Genomic DNA, 17,406 nt, shown 5'->3' with positions numbered 1-17,406 from the left:
ACCTTCCAACGGTGCATGAATTACGTCCTAAAAGACCTCATAAATAAGCATTGCCTTGTTTATTTAGATGATGTGATCATCTATTCAACATCTCTGAACGAACACCTAGACTCACTGAGGAAGGTTTTTGAAAAACTTAAAGAAGCCAATCTTAAACTCCAATTGGACAAATGCGAATTTTTAAAAAACAAACAAATTTCTTAGGTCATATTATAAGTCCAGAAGGCATACGACCTAATATAGAGAAAGTTAAGGCAATCGAAAAATTTCCTCTCCCAAAGACACCAAAAGAAATCAAATCTTTCTTAGGCTTATGCGGATACTATCGTAAGTTCATTCCAGACTTTGCAAAGATTGCAAAACCTCTGACAATATTTCTAAAAAAAGGAGCTAAAATAGACACAAGAAACGAAGAATACAATAAATCATTAATCATGTAGCAGACGCTTTATCTCGCGTCAAAATTGAAGAAAACATGGTAGGCGAAGAACAAAATATTTCAACAGCAGCAACAATACACAGTTCATCAGAAAGCAACGAAACCTACATTGAAATTACAGAAAAACCCATAAACTATTTTGCAAGACAAATTGAATTTATAAAAGATAGCGTAGACCAAGTAGAGACAACGAAATACTTTTCCAAAATAAAACTGACCATCAAATACACTGACATGACCCTGACAAAGGCAAAAGATATCCTTATTAAATACTTCTTAAATAATAGCAGTGTTATTTACCTGGAAAACGATAAAGACTTTTTAGTTTTTCAAAAAGCATATCGAGAAGCCATTAACCCACATAGTAACATGAAAATTCTGAAAAGTATCATAATGTTAAAAGACATAAAATCTTATCCTGAATTTAAAGAATTCATTATTACTCAACATTCTAAATTGTTACACCCTGGTATTGAAAAAATGATACGATTATTTAAAGAAACTCACTATTTTCCCGATTATAATAAACTAATTCAAAACATTATCAATGATTGTGAAGTCTGTAACCTTGCAAAGACAGAACATAGACCAACAAAACTAGTTTTCGAAATAACTCCAGAGACAAATAACCCACGCGAAATGTATGTTATTGACTTTTATGCTATTGACAACGAACAGTATTTATCTTGTATAGACGTTTATTCAAAATTTGCTTCACTTATTAAAACAAACAGTAGAGATTGGTTAGAGGCAAAACGAGCCCTTACTAGAATTTTTAACGACATGGGAAAACCACAGAAAATTAAAGCAGACAAGGACTCCGCGTTTATAAGCACTTCTTTAAAAACTTGGTTAAACAACGAAGACATACAAATAGATATTACCACAAGTAAAACAGTAATAGCAGACATAGAACGCCTTCATAAAACCATAAATGAAAAAATCAGAATTATCAGTACTGAAAACAATAGAGAAAATAAAGCAACACGAATGGAAACAATTTTATACATATACAACCACAAGACTAAACATAACACAACCGGACAGATACCGGCTAACATCCTTCTTTACGCAGACACACCTACTTATGATACACAGATGATTAAAGAAATGAAAATCAAAAATCTTAACAAAGAACGACAGGATTTCGAAATCGACACAAAATTTAGACAAGCACCCTTAACACGCGCAAAATCAAAGAATCCCTTTAGAAAAACAGGCAGAATAGAACAATTAGACGAAAAACATTATAACGAAAATAATAGAGGTCAAAACGTTATTCATTACAAAAGCAAATTTAAAAAGAAAAAGAAAGTTAATGACAGCAAATACTTGCAGCAAACCGACACCTCCCAATCATCGGACTCATAATCACCATAATAACTTGTATTGCGACACAAACTACAGCAGGAACAATCGAAATCAACCCAATAGAAAACAATCAAGGATTTATCTTGTTTGAATCTGGAACAATACAAATCCCCATCACCTTTATGCATCACTGTCTCACCATAAATATTACAGAAGTTGAAGAAACATTTAATAGTATAATTAAACAATGTCAAGAATTTAAAAATGTCACACAAATTAAATATTTAACCGAGAAAATGGAAAGAGAAATAAATGGCATACGCATCTCAAAACGAAACAAACGAGGACTGGCTAACCTTGTAGGTTCCACATTAATATATCTTTTTGGCACACTAGACGAAGACGACAGACAACATATTGAACAACAAATTTCGACTCTATCACAAGACACAGTACAGGTCAGCACTCTAAACCACGTTATTGACAGTCTCAATAATGGCATAGAAATAATTAATAACCAGTCCAATTCTTTGAAAAAGGAACAAAAATTGAATCTATTAATATTTAATATTGAACATTTTACCGATTGAAGACATTGAAATGGGTTCACAACTAACACGACTAGGAATATTTAATCCTAAACTACTAAAACATGAAAATATTGGCAACATTAATTACAAAAATCTGATAAACATAAAAACTTCCGCTTGGTATAACGCACCTACTAATGAAATATTCCTAATGTCCCACATTCCTATGAATTCAATTGAACGACCAACTTTCATCATTGCACCTTACCCCGACAATAATGGCCAAATTATTAAGGAAAATATTGAAGGCAAATTCTACTCACATAACAACTACGTTCTAAATACACTAACAAAGAATATTGTCAAAGACCATTGCATAGCTAACATAATAAAACACGAAACACCAACTTGTACTTTTCAAAAATATCGTAAACAATCCTATATTCAATACATTAAACCAAATATACTTATAACCTGGAATATGACCAGAGAAAAACTTTATCACAATTGTAACGGTCAAGAGATTTATATTGAAAATAATAAAATTATAAAAATATCCAACTGCACAGCAGAATTAAAAGAAATTACAATATCTAATAGTATTCAATAATACACAAATGTAATATTTACTGAACACAATGTAACAAAAATCGAACCAATGTCACACATAGAAATTAAGGAAATGATTTTGTTAAACAATAAGAGTAACACAATTTACAGAAACATACTAATAATCTTCATATCTGTTTTAGTTTTAATTTACATATTTTACTTTTATATGAAATGTAAAACAGCGCCACACAAAGTTATTATCTCTTACCTAAAACCAAGCTAAGCCACTAACAAAAATATCGAAAAAGAAACAGAGACAAAACAGAAAAACAGAAATAGCTGAAATTGCAAATCCAGTACCACACTTATATCCAGAAATAATCGCTTGAGGACAAGCTAATATCTGAAAGGCGGGGGAGTGACATATTCATTTCTTCATACGATATATTCACTCTTCATATAAAAAAGCTAAAGCCGATCTTTTGGAAAGCTTCACTCTCCAAAAGCCTCATCAATAACATTCCCCCAAGATACGAACCGCTTAACGGTAACGAGCTTAATGATCTGTTAAGCTTGACATATAAAGCTAAGTAGAACTTAAAAGGCTTATGTTAATCCTCTGTAAAAGGTTTGCTGGGCCGAAAGAATACCTTTGTAAATTAGTTCTTAACTGACCTCTGGTGAAACTTATTCAAATAAAGATCATAAAAAGGAAAATATATTTTTTTTTATTAAATCTATCACCAAAAAAGTTTATTATATATTCTTAATCATTCCGTGTCGATCTGGCCATGTCTGTCCGTAGGAACGTCCCACAAACTGCCCAAAACTGCCATGGCCCGATCATCTTACGATCAAGAGAGAACTATTTTGTTGGACTGTGAGAACTGATGCCTAACGAACGGTTCAAACATAATTATTTTTCAGGTGAGAGGCTTACCAAGATCCCATTACCTAAATACGGCGAACTTGTAGTGACAGTCTAGTGTTAGAATATAGGATGCCTCTCCCTCGGGCCAAGGGCACTAACATGCCGACGTAACAGATTTAACGTCCAACAAAAGGGCTTTTCGTATTTATTAAGGAATATTTATATAGGAATATTGGGTTCAACCATCTATATTCCTGCAGTGTCAGATTTGTGTTGCTCAACTTTCAACTTTAATTGCTAAAATTAATTTGACATTTTATATAACATTGAACATAAGTAGTATCGGTGCACGCTTGCTAATTCTTCTATTATATTCCCAAACATTCTCATATAAAGTCCCAAACTTCTGCGAAAGAGAACATGCGTTAATGTGTCAGAATAGCGCTTTTCTTAGTTATTGAAATAATTATTTTTAAAATTTCGGAAATCAAAAATACGTACTAGGCCAAGTAGCCAGGTCGTTTTGAGATTCGATTCCAGGGAAATAGGAATGCTGTTGTGGAGCCCGAGCGTATTGGGCAAACAGCCTGTTTTTACCAAAGACTAGCGAGAAGGGGTATTAGTCATTCAATTTTTAAAGACGTGCCAGTTCCATGTACCTAGTGAAATCTCCCTAAAAAGGGGATCACTGTTTTATGCGTCATGTTGGTCATGACCAACATATCGATTAATTGCTTGATTTTATTTTTGGGCCTAACGACATTTGTGTCATAAGGGAGACTTTTTGATTGCACTTTCAACCTTTTTATCTTATTATTACGAGTAGTTCTCAGCTACATTCCTTGTTGAAAAAATTCTAAGGAAAACATACCCCAATTCCTTAATACTTAAAGGTGGCAGCCGATCACGGACACAGAGAGCGGTGCATCACAAAGTGCGACCGCGGGAGAAACACAGACTGTATGATACTCATGATAGGGAGAGTTTGGAAAACTTAAGGACAGATTATGCCCGAAAACTCTGCCGATAGCTCTTTGAGACATCAAGACACCAGATGCCTTAATTAAGTGAGCACAGAGGAACAGAAACCATGCATCATATGCCTTTGAAGCTGTGACCAGTTCCCAATTTCACTCCGAACTATATTGGAATCAAACATTTCGAATTCTAGTTGCAAAGGTAATTTACCAGGAATTCAAAATCTATGGAACCGGCAGAGGGGAAAAAGGGACTGATAAAGGTCAAGAATTAATGGAACAAAAGCAATGATTACGTGCAATAAATTAGGGAGTTCCATAGTCTTCTTGTAAGAGCAGCCAGCCTGTATAATTTTTGGAGGATGGGGCAGAGGATTATGATTATGACTACTGTTCGCTTACTAGAGCAATGAAAGAGACTTGATGAGGATCAAAGAATTGATGGAATCCTTTAGTGACATAGTGACATCTCTGACATGTATAACTTAGACTTTAAGTTGAACCTCGAAAAAAGGAAGTACGTACAGTACACCGATGTTTGAAAAACCGTGGGAAACCATGGCGAAGCACATCCGTTAAATTCATTTCTCAGAACGTAAGAGTTATCTACGTATCCGTATGACCAACCAAACTGAACCAGGATGCCAGAACTGCTTACACGGTTACATGCTTGGCTTTGTGTGTGACTAATAAGTCACTCATGCATGTCCCGATTCTAGTGACGACGCTAACCCCACGGTATTTTTTTCCACGGTGCTCGCCAGGCAAGACCAGGAAACCCGACGGACTGGGACCTCGTCATTTCCGTAGATGTATTTAAGCCCAAGCAAATATAGCTTCACAAGAATCTAAATATGCATTAGTCCGGGACCACATTATCAACAATTCAAAAGAAGGAGATGACATACAGGACACCCGAAAGATACAAAAGTTTTATGATGACAGAGCAGAACATTGACAGCTCAAAGAGAAAATGCTGGACAGAGTGGAAAGCGTACGCAGCGTACTAGTAGATACAGGTGCTAGCGCTAATTCTATTGGCAAAGGAGCAAAATAATTATTAAAACGAACCCAGTCTATATGACAGTACTCACATACTTAACTCGCAATTCAACGTGCCGAAACGGTTTCAAAAGAGTAAATTGCGCAATGTTTAGCGTTGTTTATGTTGTATGCGAAATGAGTGAAATTCAATCCAAAGCGGAATGGATAGAATGAGTAAATGCAGAGTAAATGTTTAAAGAACTCGGATAAAATTTTGGAAAATTAGTCGTTCATGGCTTGCATAGGCGATGATGAGAATACAGAGCTCGAACGAAAGCGCAAGCTCTTAGTAAATTGCGTACATATGTACAACATAATATATGTAAATACATAATATATCTGTAAATAGAATAACTCATTAATAATATAGCATTTTCAGATGCTAGAAATTTATTTAATTTAACAATCTAAACTATAAATAAATTATGTTTCTGCATTCAGTAATTTATTAATCCATGCCTTTTATTTTTCTATGTCTTGTATTAAAAAGCAAGACAAAAAAGAAAAAACAAATACGCAATAAATTTGACGTAGCCAATGCGGTGCACAGTTAACCGTCTCGGTTATTCGGTTATTATTTGTGCATTGCTTCGCCGTTCGAATATAGTAAATTTTTTACTCATGCCTTTACCACATTTGTCAAATTCGTTTTACTCTATGTCTCACTCAGTCAGTCAGAACTTTGAGTACGAGTACCAAATGTTGCTTTGACTGTATTTATGCAGACCTCTGATGGCCATATCGACTCGGCTATTGATCCTGATCAAGAATATATATACTTTATATGGTCGGAAACGCTTCCTTCTGCCTGTTACATACTTTTCAACGAAACTAGTATATCCTTTTCTATCCATCCACACTCTTGAAAAATGTTTTGATATTTTTTCATTGATATATTTGCCAAAAAACTTTTTGCCACGCCCACTCTAACGCCCACAACCCGCCAAAAACTGTCAGTGTTGACGACTCTCCTTCGCACTTCCACTAGCTGAGTAACGGATATCAGATAGTCGGGGTACTCGACTATAGCGTTCTCTCTTGTTTTAGTCATTAAATCAGAGGTGGCCAAATAAGTGATATCCATAAGGTGACGGAATCTTTTTATTTAATTGAATCTAGTGCGCGTCATATTTTTGACGATGCCAAAGAGGAAAGTTTGCCCAACAATTAAATTTACCACTGATTGTAGGGGGCGTCGTCCTCCAAGATATGTTAAGGTGATTGTCGAAGTTGGGACAAATTCCCAGTCGAAAAGGGGCCACCGAAGAAGAACAGCAAGCGGGGGCGACGTGGGCATATGTGCGTTTTATTTAAGTGCATACATGAGACTAATTATAGCTTAAAATTAGAGCGGCGCTCTTACCCGCTTTACATCGCTGAAGCGGGATGGTGCGAGCGCGAGCTCGGATGAGAGCGAGAGCGTAAGTGCGTAAGAGGGGCGAGCGCGGACGAGAGCGCCCCTCCTTGCAATAACCTGGGTTGCAACATGGTCCATGCTATGGCTGGTGGCAGGCTCCGGACACGACCCATCCGAAAACGGTGCTCTGGGCCACCGGCAGTCCATCCTAGATCTTCAGGAAGCATTGCTTCATCACTCGCGGATACAGGTGTCCTCCCAGGACCACGGAGATCGTAGCGGGTAGGTAAAAACGCTCATCGACCAAGGAAATGTCCCGGGAGTGGGCCCGCACTGTCTCCCTCAGCTCCCGGATTGGAGTGGGAATGCGCACGTGTGGCTCGACCTTCAAAACCAGTTCGAACCGGACGCTGTTGTCCCATTTGGAGCTCACGGTGGCCGGTGCTCATTCCCAACTCTGGTCGTTAGCAGCCTTAACGCTGTCGCCAGCGACGCGTCGATGCAGCTCGTAGGCGTGCACGGGTCGATAAGCGCCGCCGTGTCGAAGACCTGAGTCCCGGTACTTATTCCCCACCGTAGCATTCGGTAGCAGGTTGACGCTGTGTCGCTGTAACAGGGACGACAGCGATGGAGGATGCGCTCGGCGGGCTACTCGGACGGTCGGCGGCAAACTGCCTAGGCGCAACGGACGCACCCTCTTGAGAGGACGAGGAACGCCTTGGTGAGGCAGACGAGGGCCGCGGATTGCCGACGTGCGGCTGAAGAACGCTGTGGAGCGGCGGACGGGAGCCGAGGAGCGGCTGGAGAACGCCATGAAGCGGCGGACGGGAGCCGAGGAGCGGCTGGAGGCCGTGGAGCGGCTAACGAGTTCCGCGGGCTGTGGCTTTGTGGCCTGCGCGCCTCCTGGCGCGACTGGCGCTCGAAGAGGTGCAGCAGCGTGTGATGATCCCGCCCGCACGTTTTGCAGCAGTCCCCTCGCCGACACGTGCTTCCATCGGAAAAAGGACGACCTTTGCTACGGGACGTTTGATGATCCCCCGCGATGTGCTGATGTCGACCACACGGACATGGTCGTCAAATCCTGGAAACACAGCGTCAATTCGGCCTAATCGCCATCCATTGGACGGAAGGTTGTCCTCCTTGACAACCACCATATCCCCGACACAGAGGTTTCTAGGGACTCACCACTGGTTTCGCTTATGGAGCTATTTAAGGTACTCTTCCTTCCATCGCAAACAAAATTGCTGAAGGAGAGCCTTCAGGTTTACGTTGTAACCCCCTTTATTTCGGGTTTAACCGGAGCCCTCCAACAAGAAAGTGCCCAGGCGTAAGTGCCAATAGGTCCGCAGGGTCTGCGGGAGAGTTGGGCCGCCGCTCCCACAAATGTCTTTCAATTATCCGACTGAACTTGACGGGGACATCCTCTTCGGGATACAAAACGGGCGAGAGCAGCAAGAACTTATTCAGTCGTGAGGTCGGACGTCGGCTCTAAATGGATGGGCTTGGTGGAGAAGCATACAAATACCAACACATACCCTCTTGTAATGAGGCAGGCTCGTCCGGTATAGTTTTTGACGTCGAAGGGTCCGACAGAGTCCATACCGGTATGGGTGAAGGGCCGCGAGAAGGACGCCCGTTCCTTGGGTAACCTTCCCATGAGTTGAGTTTGCAACATCTTTTTGTGAATGACGCATACCTTGCAGGCATAGATAACAAACTTGACCAAATTCCTCACCTTCGGAATCCAAAATTTGGAACGGAGCAGACGGATCATCAATTGATTACCGCCGTGCAGCGATGAGTAAAAAGGACGAGGAGTCGAGACAGATGGCAGCTGTACGGAAGGATTACCGGATGCCGTTCGTCATATTGGAGAAGTTCGGAGGCTGTAACCCGGCCGCAAGCTCTCATGAGCCCTTGAAAATCGAGAAACGGGTTCAAGTTTTGAACAGGACTGGATGCAGGCACCGGCCGCTTTTGGCTTAAACAGCCAATCTCAAGGGTAAAATGCCTGCGTTGCGTGACGGAAATTAGGAGACGCTCGGCCGACGAAATCTCAGTAGAGTGGTTCTCTAACGAAGCCTTGACCTTCGCGCGCGCTGGATAAAGCGACTAACGTAAGCGAGGACTCGCAACGCCTTGTTGGAAAAACGCTCAAGAATATCTTCCGGGGGGGCCTTCGCAACATGGACCTTGACTTCGAGTTCCATCTCGGGGGGTCATTGCCTTGAGTGGGCTACTTGCAACGCGTCCCTTACAACCAGGCCGGACCATGCCACCACAGCCGACTGTCCGCGAGGTCTTGAAGCCCTACACCCCGGCTAGCGAGATCAGCCGGATTATGCTCGGAACGGACATGTGCCCATTTCTCGACCCACGTGAACTGCGTGATCCTTGAGACCCGATTAGCCACGAATGTTGTCCAGTGACATGCCATCCTGTGCAACCAGGCGAGAACAATAGTTAAATAATAGAGGGCGGACGCAGGCCCGGACATCTTTGGAGAATGGCGTTGGTCATCTCGGACAATAGATCGTCTCCGCACAACTCCAGCCGCGGGAGCGACACCGTCTTTACTGGGGCCACCCGTGTCTTTGCCGTTAGCAAATTCACTGCTACCGTGGACCCGAGCTTCACTCTCCAAAAGCCTCATCAATAACATTCCCCCAAGATACGAACCGCTTAACGGTAACGAGCTTAATGATCTGTTAAGCTTGACATATAAAGCTAAGTAGAACTTAAAAGGCTTATGTTAATCCTCTGTAAAAGGTTTGCTGGGCCGAAAGAATACCTTTGTAAATTAGTTCTTAACTGACCTCTGGTGAAACTTATTCAAATAAAGATCATAAAAAGGAAAATATATTTTTTTTTATTAAATCTATCACCAAAAAAGTTTATTATATATTCTTAATCATTCCGTGTCGATCTGGCCATGTCTGTCCGTAGGAACGTCCCACAAACTGCCCAAAACTGCCATGGCCCGATCATCTTACGATCAAGAGAGAACTATTTTGTTGGACTGTGAGAACTGATGCCTAACGAACGGTTCAAACATAATTATTTTTCAGGTGAGAGGCTTACCAAGATCCCATTACCTAAATACGGCGAACTTGTAGTGACTGTCTAGTGTTAGAATATAGGATGCCTCTCCCTCGGGCCAAGGGCACTAACATGCCGACGTAACAGATTTAACGTCCAACAAAAGGGCTTTTCGTATTTATTAAGGAATATTTATATAGGAATATTGGGTTCAACCATCTATATTCCTGCAGTGTCAGATTTGTGTACCTAAACATGCTCAACTTTCAACTTTAATTGCTAAAATTAATTTGACATTTTATATAACATTGAACATAAGTAGTATCGGTGCACGCTTGCTAATTCTTCTATTATATTCCCAAACATTCTCATATAAAGTCCCAAACTTCTGCGAAAGAGAACATGCGTTAATGTGTCAGAATAGCGCTTTTCTTAGTTATTGAAATAATTATTTTTAAAATTTCGGAAATCAAAAATACGTACTAGGCCAAGTAGCCAGGTCGTTTTGAGATTCGATTCCAGGGAAATAGGAATGCTGTTGTGGAGCCCGAGCGTATTGGGCAAACAGCCTGTTTTTACCAAAGACTAGCGAGAAGGGGTATTAGTCATTCAATTTTTAAAGACGTGCCAGTTCCATGTACCTAGTGAAATCTCCCTAAAAAGGGGATCACTGTTTTATGCGTCATGTTGGTCATGACCAACATATCGATTAATTGCTTGATTTTATTTTTGGGCCTAACGACATTTGTGTCATAAGGGAGACTTTTTGATTGCACTTTCAACCTTTTTATCTTATTATTCCTTGTTGAAAAAATTCTAAGGAAAACATACCCCAATTCCTTAATACTTAAAGGTGGCAGCCGATCACGGACACAGAGAGCGGTGCATCACAAAGTGCGACCGCGGGAGAAACACAGACTGTATGATACTCATGATAGGGAGAGTTTGGAAAACTTAAGGACAGATTATGCCCGAAAACTCTGCCGATAGCTCTTTGAGACATCAAGACACCAGATGCCTTAATTAAGTGAGCACAGAGGAACAGAAACCATGCATCATATGCCTTTGAAGCTGTGACCAGTTCCCAATTTCACTCCGAACTATATTGGAATCAAACATTTCGAATTCTAGTTGCAAAGGTAATTTACCAGGAATTCAAAATCTATGGAACCGGCAGAGGGGAAAAAGGGACTGATAAAGGTCAAGAATTAATGGAACAAAAGCAATGATTACGTGTGTAAACATCCCATTTTGAACCGCGCGCCTTAGTGTAACCAAATTGTATAATGTTACGATATCGATATAAAGTGTTATCGATCTAAATAGAATTAAGGTAGATTATAAGAATAAAGAAATAAGGTCACTTTTTGATTTCTGGAGAAAAACGACCGACGCGCAAATAAAATAACAAAAGAAAAATCAAATAAAATAAAAGCAATCCGGCGTTAAATTATTATAAAATAAAACCTGGAGTATTACAAATCAGGTGTGGGGTTCGCCCAAAGTAATATTTCGGCTTGAGAATGAAGTATTCAGTCATTCTTAATCTGACAATGGAGGAGCTTGCAAAATGGCTTTCCGAGAAGCGAGTGCCGTTGACCGGCGAGGAGACCATTCACCAGCTGCGGGGAATGGTAAAGGCTATGGTGGTAGACCAGGATAATGCCATAAAAGAAGGCGGAGAGCCGATCGGAGCGGATGGCGTGGCGGAGAGCGTCGCGGGAAGCGCCGCTGTGAGCGTGGCGGAGAGCGTCGCGGGAAGCGCCGCTGTGAGCGTGGCAGAGAGCGTCGCGGGAAGAGAGAGTGAGCAGGAGGAGCGGGTGTCGGACGAGTTGACCGAAATTACGAAGCAGATGACGTTGTATACAGCACGAAAGGATCTCGCGGAGTTGAAAGCGAAGGTTGCCGCCTTGGAAGGCAATTCGCTGGACCGCAAGCCCGTGGTTGAGATCAGAGACCTTGAGGCAAATTTACGAAAATTTTCGGGAGACGACAACATGTCTGTGCACGCATGGATTCGTGACTTCGAGCTGGCTGCAGTTATGTACGGACTGGACAGCTCTCAACGTTGGACACTGGGAAGTCGAATGCTGGAGGGATCGGCTCGCTCATACATTATGCTCGAAAAACCGGCTACTTGGAATGAGCTAAGTGAGAGTCTGCGAAAAACTTTTGGATGCCAAATGACGAATCACCAGGTGGCAAAGCAGTTGCAGAGCCGTTCTATTCGTGTGAATGAATCGCTGCTGCAATATTTCATTGCAATGCGTCATATTGCCGAGCAAGGGACCTTTGAGGACGTGGACATCGTAAAATACATCGTAGATGGTCTGCAGGACCATACCGGATGTGCAGCTCCATTATATTACTGTGCTTCCCTCGAAGAGCTGCGTGAGAAGATGATACGATACCAGATGGTACAGACGGAGAACAGGCGAAGGACACCAGTTACACCATTGAGGCAGGTGACTGTAGCGAAACCTGCGCATGCTGGAGGAGATGTCGGGAGCATAAGGTGCTTCAATTGCCGAGCGATGGGACACTTCAGCAGCCAGTGTAAGAAACCGAAGCGCCCGGAAGGCGCTTGCTTCCACTGTTTCGAGACTGGGCATCATTATCGACGGTGCCCGAAGCGTTTGCAAGCGGCTGCCCCTTGTAATGACGACATGCTAGACGAGAAGGAAGACGACGACGATTCAACTGGCAGAAATCCTTATATTCAATTAGTAAGCATACAATTACTTAGTAAAGAGGGGTGCATTGATATTGATAACATTTTTGCGTTACTAGATACCGGAAGCCCAGTGAGCTTTATCAACAGGGAACTTATTCCGCAAGAATTGAAGGATGATCAGTTGAAAAAAAGTAGATTTCGCGGCCTGAGCGGCCAAAACGTTTTGACATTTGGAAAAATTAAGATTGTTCTTTTGTTTCAAGAAGAGTATTACAGCATTGAAGCCTATGTAATTCCTAATAATATATTACCAACGCCTATATTACTGGGCAGAGATGTACTTAGAAAGTTATCACTTAAGTTAGTCAAACGCAAAAATGTTATTAAAAAGAATCTCAATCAATTATCATTAAACAAAACCAAAGCATTATCCTCAAACCCAATCTGTGCATCCCTATTTACTAGTACATATTACCCAAACAATAATATAACCGAAAGTAAAGATAGGAATCCATATGTAAACGCAGTTGCAACTCCGGTGAAGCCTCAGATCTTTCAAGAATGGATGCAACAGTACGAGAATTGTAGAATATCAACTGGGGATGACGTAGTTCAAGTAGGCAGTGAGTTTGGTCGCGCCTCATTGCAAGAGTGTCGTGAAATAATACAAAACCAATATATTAATAAGTTTTCCAAAAGTTTTAGTGAGCCAAAGTATAGAATGGGCATTCGTCTCACTGATTCTACACCATTTTATTGTGCCCCTAGAAGGTTGTCATATCGTGAGAGAGAAATAGTTTCCGAGACCGTTAATGATCTGTTAGCCAACAGAATTATCCGACCTAGTAATTCGCCGTATGCCTCAGCTGTGGTTTTAGTTAAGAAAAAAGATGGAAACGTAAGGATGTGTATTGATTACCGCGGGTTAAATAAAAAGACCGCTAGAGATAATTTCCCGTTACCCCTTATCGAAGATTGCTTGGAATACCTTGAGGGTAAATCCGTGTTTTCAGTCATAGATCTTAAAAGTGGCTTTCATCACATAGGTGTTGAAGCTGAATCCGTGAAATATACCGCATTCGTAACTCCGGATGGTCAGTTCGAATACTTGAGAATGCCTTTTGGGCTTAAGAATGGTCCTGCCGTTTTCCAAAGATTTATTTCCGATGCCCTGAGAGACTTTGTAAAAAACCGTCAGATCGTTGTTTATATGGACGATATTATTTTAGCATCATATTCCGTAGAAGAGCATAAAAGCATATTAGCCAGATTATTAGACAGGCTCGTTGAGTTTAACCTTGAAATAAATTTGAAAAAAAATAGTTTTCTGCAGAAACGAATAGATTACCTAGGTTATGATGTTAGTGTTCAAGGAATTTTGCCTAACGATACACATTTAACTGCTATAAAACAATACCCGGAACCGATTAATAGCAAGACCTTGCATTCCTGTTTAGGTTTATTCTCTTATTTTAGAAAGTTTGTTCCAAATTTTTCGCGTGTAGCAAGGCCTTTAACTGACCTACTTAGAAAAGGGGGGCCATTCCCCATGTCGTGTTCCGAAAAGGATGCATTCCTGCAGTTAAGGACAGCGTTATCGAGTCCTCCCGTCCTGTCAATCTTTAATCCTCTTTATGAAACCGAATTGCATACGGATGCGAGTTCCCATGGATTTGGGGCTGTTTTATTGCAGCGACAGCCGGATAATAAACTTCACCCTGTTTTCTTTTATTCAAGAAAGGCCACTGCAGCCGAATCTCGTTATCATAGTTTTGAACTTGAGACCTTGGCAATCATATATGCCCTGCGCCGTTTTCGAATATATCTGGAACATAAACCCTTTTTGATAGTAACCGACTGTAGTTCCTTAGTTCAAACCTTGAGTAAAAAGGCTATAAATCCCCGTATCGCCCGTTGGTCCCTTGAGTTGGAAAGTTTTAATTATTCTATAGCCCATAGGCCGGGGTCAAACATGGCCCATGTAGATGCGCTTAGTAGGCAAACAGAGTTGCTAAGAGAGGTGGAGGGAATTTCCGATCCGTGTCCGATTCCGTCAAGAGATATTGAACCTTGTAAACCGTATGGATCTTCTGAACCTAGTGAACCTTGTAAACCGTGTGGATATTCCGAAGCTTGTAGACCGTGTGAACCTAGTGAACCTTGTAAACCGTGTGAACTTTCTGAATCCCGTGGAACTAAGAGATCTTTTCAACCTACGACATGTGATGTACCTTGTAATCGTAAGAAATGTGTTAAATCCGTTAGGTTTGCCCCGGAAACTGAGAATATTATTGGAATTGTAGGTGCGTCCCCTTATGATATTGATTTACTGTTGCAGACCGAACAGATAAGGGATTCCGAAATACGTCGAGTGCGAGAGAAGTTAGAGAATGGTGAAGTTGAAAATTTTGTGTTGATAGATGGAATAGTGTATAGATCGAAGGATAATGAGAAAATGTGCATGTATGTTCCGAGCCGAATGCAGGAAGATTTAATTAGGAAATTTCATGAAAAATTGGGACATTTTGCGACAGATAAGTGTGTTAATAAAATGAGAGAAAAATATTGGTTTCCCGGTATGAGAAGTAAGGTCGATTTGTTTATAAAGAATTGTCTACCGTGTATTCTACATTCAGTCCCGAAGAGCATTCATAATAGAACGCTTCATAGTATACCTAAAGTTCCGGTCCCGTTTGATACGATACATATTGACCACCTAGGTCCCCTTCCGTCTATTAACTCGAAGAGAAAGCATTTGTTGGTGATTATTGATGCGTTCACGAAGTTTGTTAAATTATATCCTGTCAACTCCACCAGTACTAAGGAGGTAAATTGTTCATTAGAAAAATATTTCGAATACTATAGTCGGCCCCGTAGAATCATTTCCGATAGAGGCACGTGTTTCACTTCCTTTGAGTTTCAAGAGTTCCTCGAGTCCAGAAATATTGACCATATTAAGGTAGCTACGGCGGCCCCTCAGGCAAATGGGCAAGTTGAGCGTGTGAACCGTGTTCTAACACCAATGTTGGGAAAACTATCAGAGCCCCTAAATCAAGCCGATTGGTATAAGCTGCTTAACCGTGTTGAATTCGCTATAAACAATTCCGTGCAGTGTAGTACCGGAAAGACCCCTAGTATGTTGTTATTTGGATGTGAGAAACGTGGTCCAGTAGTAGATGAGCTTACCGAGTATTTGGAAGAGAAATTTAGTCAAGAGAAACCGCAATGTCTAGACACCGTAAGGGCCGAAGCAAGTGAGAATATTCGTCAATCACAGATCCGAAATGAAACAGCATACGGCTTAAAGCATAGGGCACCGGCGTTGTACAAGGTAGATGATTTTGTTGCTATTCGTAATGTTGATGCGAGTGCAGGACATTGTAAGAAGTTTGCACCCAAGTATCGTGGCCCATATAGAGTAAACCGCGTTTTTCCTAATGACCGTTATGAAATAACTGATATAGACAATTGTCAGCTGACGCAACTCCCATATAAGGGGATCCTTGAGGCTGCTAGGCTTAAACCATGGTTGCAAGTGTGTAATAAAACTATAGGATTATGTTTATGATCGAGGTCGATCAAATGTCAGGTTGCCCGAATGTAAACATCCCATTTTGAACCGCGCGCCTTAGTGTAACCAAATTGTATAATGTTACGATATCGATATAAAGTGTTATCGATCTAAATAGAATTAAGGTAGATTATAAGAATAAAGAAATAATGTCACGCGCAAATAAAATAACAAAAGAAAAATCAAATAAAATAAAACCAATCCGGCGTTAAATTATTATAAAATAAAACCTGGAGTATTACACGTGCAATAAATTAGGGAGTTCCATAGTCTTCTTGTAAGAGCAGCCAGCCTGTATAATTTTTGGAGGATGGGGCAGAGGATTATGATTATGACTACTGTTGGCTTACTAGAGCAATGAAAGAGACTTGATGAGGATCAAAGAATTGATGGAATCCTTTAGTGACATAGTGACATCTCTGACATGTATAACTTAGACTTTAAGTTGAACCTCGAAAAAAGGAAGTACGTACAGTACACCGATGTTTGAAAAACCGTGGGAAACCATGGCGAAGCACATCCGTTAAATTCATTTCTCAGAACGTAAGAGTTATCTACGTATCCGTATGACCAACCAAACTGAACCAGGATGCCAGAACTGCTTACACGGTTACATGTTTGGCTTTGTGTGTGACTAATAAGTCACTCATGCATGTCCCGATTCTAGTGACGACGCTAACCCCACGGTATTTTTTTCCACGGTGTTCGCCAGGCAAGACCAGGAAACCCGACGGACTGGGACCTCGTCATTTCCGTAGATGTATTTAAGCCCAAGCAAATATAGCTTCACAAGAATCTAAATATGCATTAGTCCGGGACCACATTATCAACAATTCAAAAGAAGGAGATGACATACAGGACACCCGAAAGATACAAAAGTTTTATGATAACAGAGCAGAACATTGACAGCTCAAAGAGAAAATGCTGGACAGAGTGGAAAGCGTACGCAGCGTACTAGTAGATACAGGTGCTAGCGCTATTTCTATTGGCAAAGGAGCAAAATAATTATTAAAACGAACCCAGTCAATAACACAGTACTCA

General features: G+C 41.0%; 1 protein-coding gene across 10 annotated transcripts in view; it reads left to right on the top strand.

Annotated features, from left to right (window-relative positions):
- The window catches only part of LOC26535787 (dnaJ homolog subfamily C member 16), a 386,807-nt gene that overhangs the window by 263,657 nt on the left and 105,744 nt on the right, over nt 1-17,406 (top strand). Inside the window, exon 10 of one of the 10 annotated variants that reach the window (XM_039375904.1) lies at nt 4,597-4,848. The exons of 8 other annotated variants lie outside the window; for them this stretch is intronic. In XM_039375904.1, coding sequence (XP_039231838.1) covers nt 4,597-4,733 — 137 coding nt within the window. In that variant the 3' untranslated portion in view covers nt 4,734-4,848. Of the gene's footprint in view, nt 1-3,637; nt 3,739-4,596; nt 4,849-17,406 lie in introns of those variants that run through there. One more of the 10 variants, XM_039375905.2, reaches the window with a different exon arrangement.

The sequence above is a fragment of the Drosophila yakuba genome, chromosome 3R, assembly GCF_016746365.2.
Source record: "Drosophila yakuba strain Tai18E2 chromosome 3R, Prin_Dyak_Tai18E2_2.1, whole genome shotgun sequence".
Classification (NCBI taxonomy): domain Eukaryota; kingdom Metazoa; phylum Arthropoda; class Insecta; order Diptera; family Drosophilidae; genus Drosophila; species Drosophila yakuba.
Note: the sequence above shows the minus strand (reverse complement) of the source record. Positions and strands in the feature narration are given on the sequence as shown.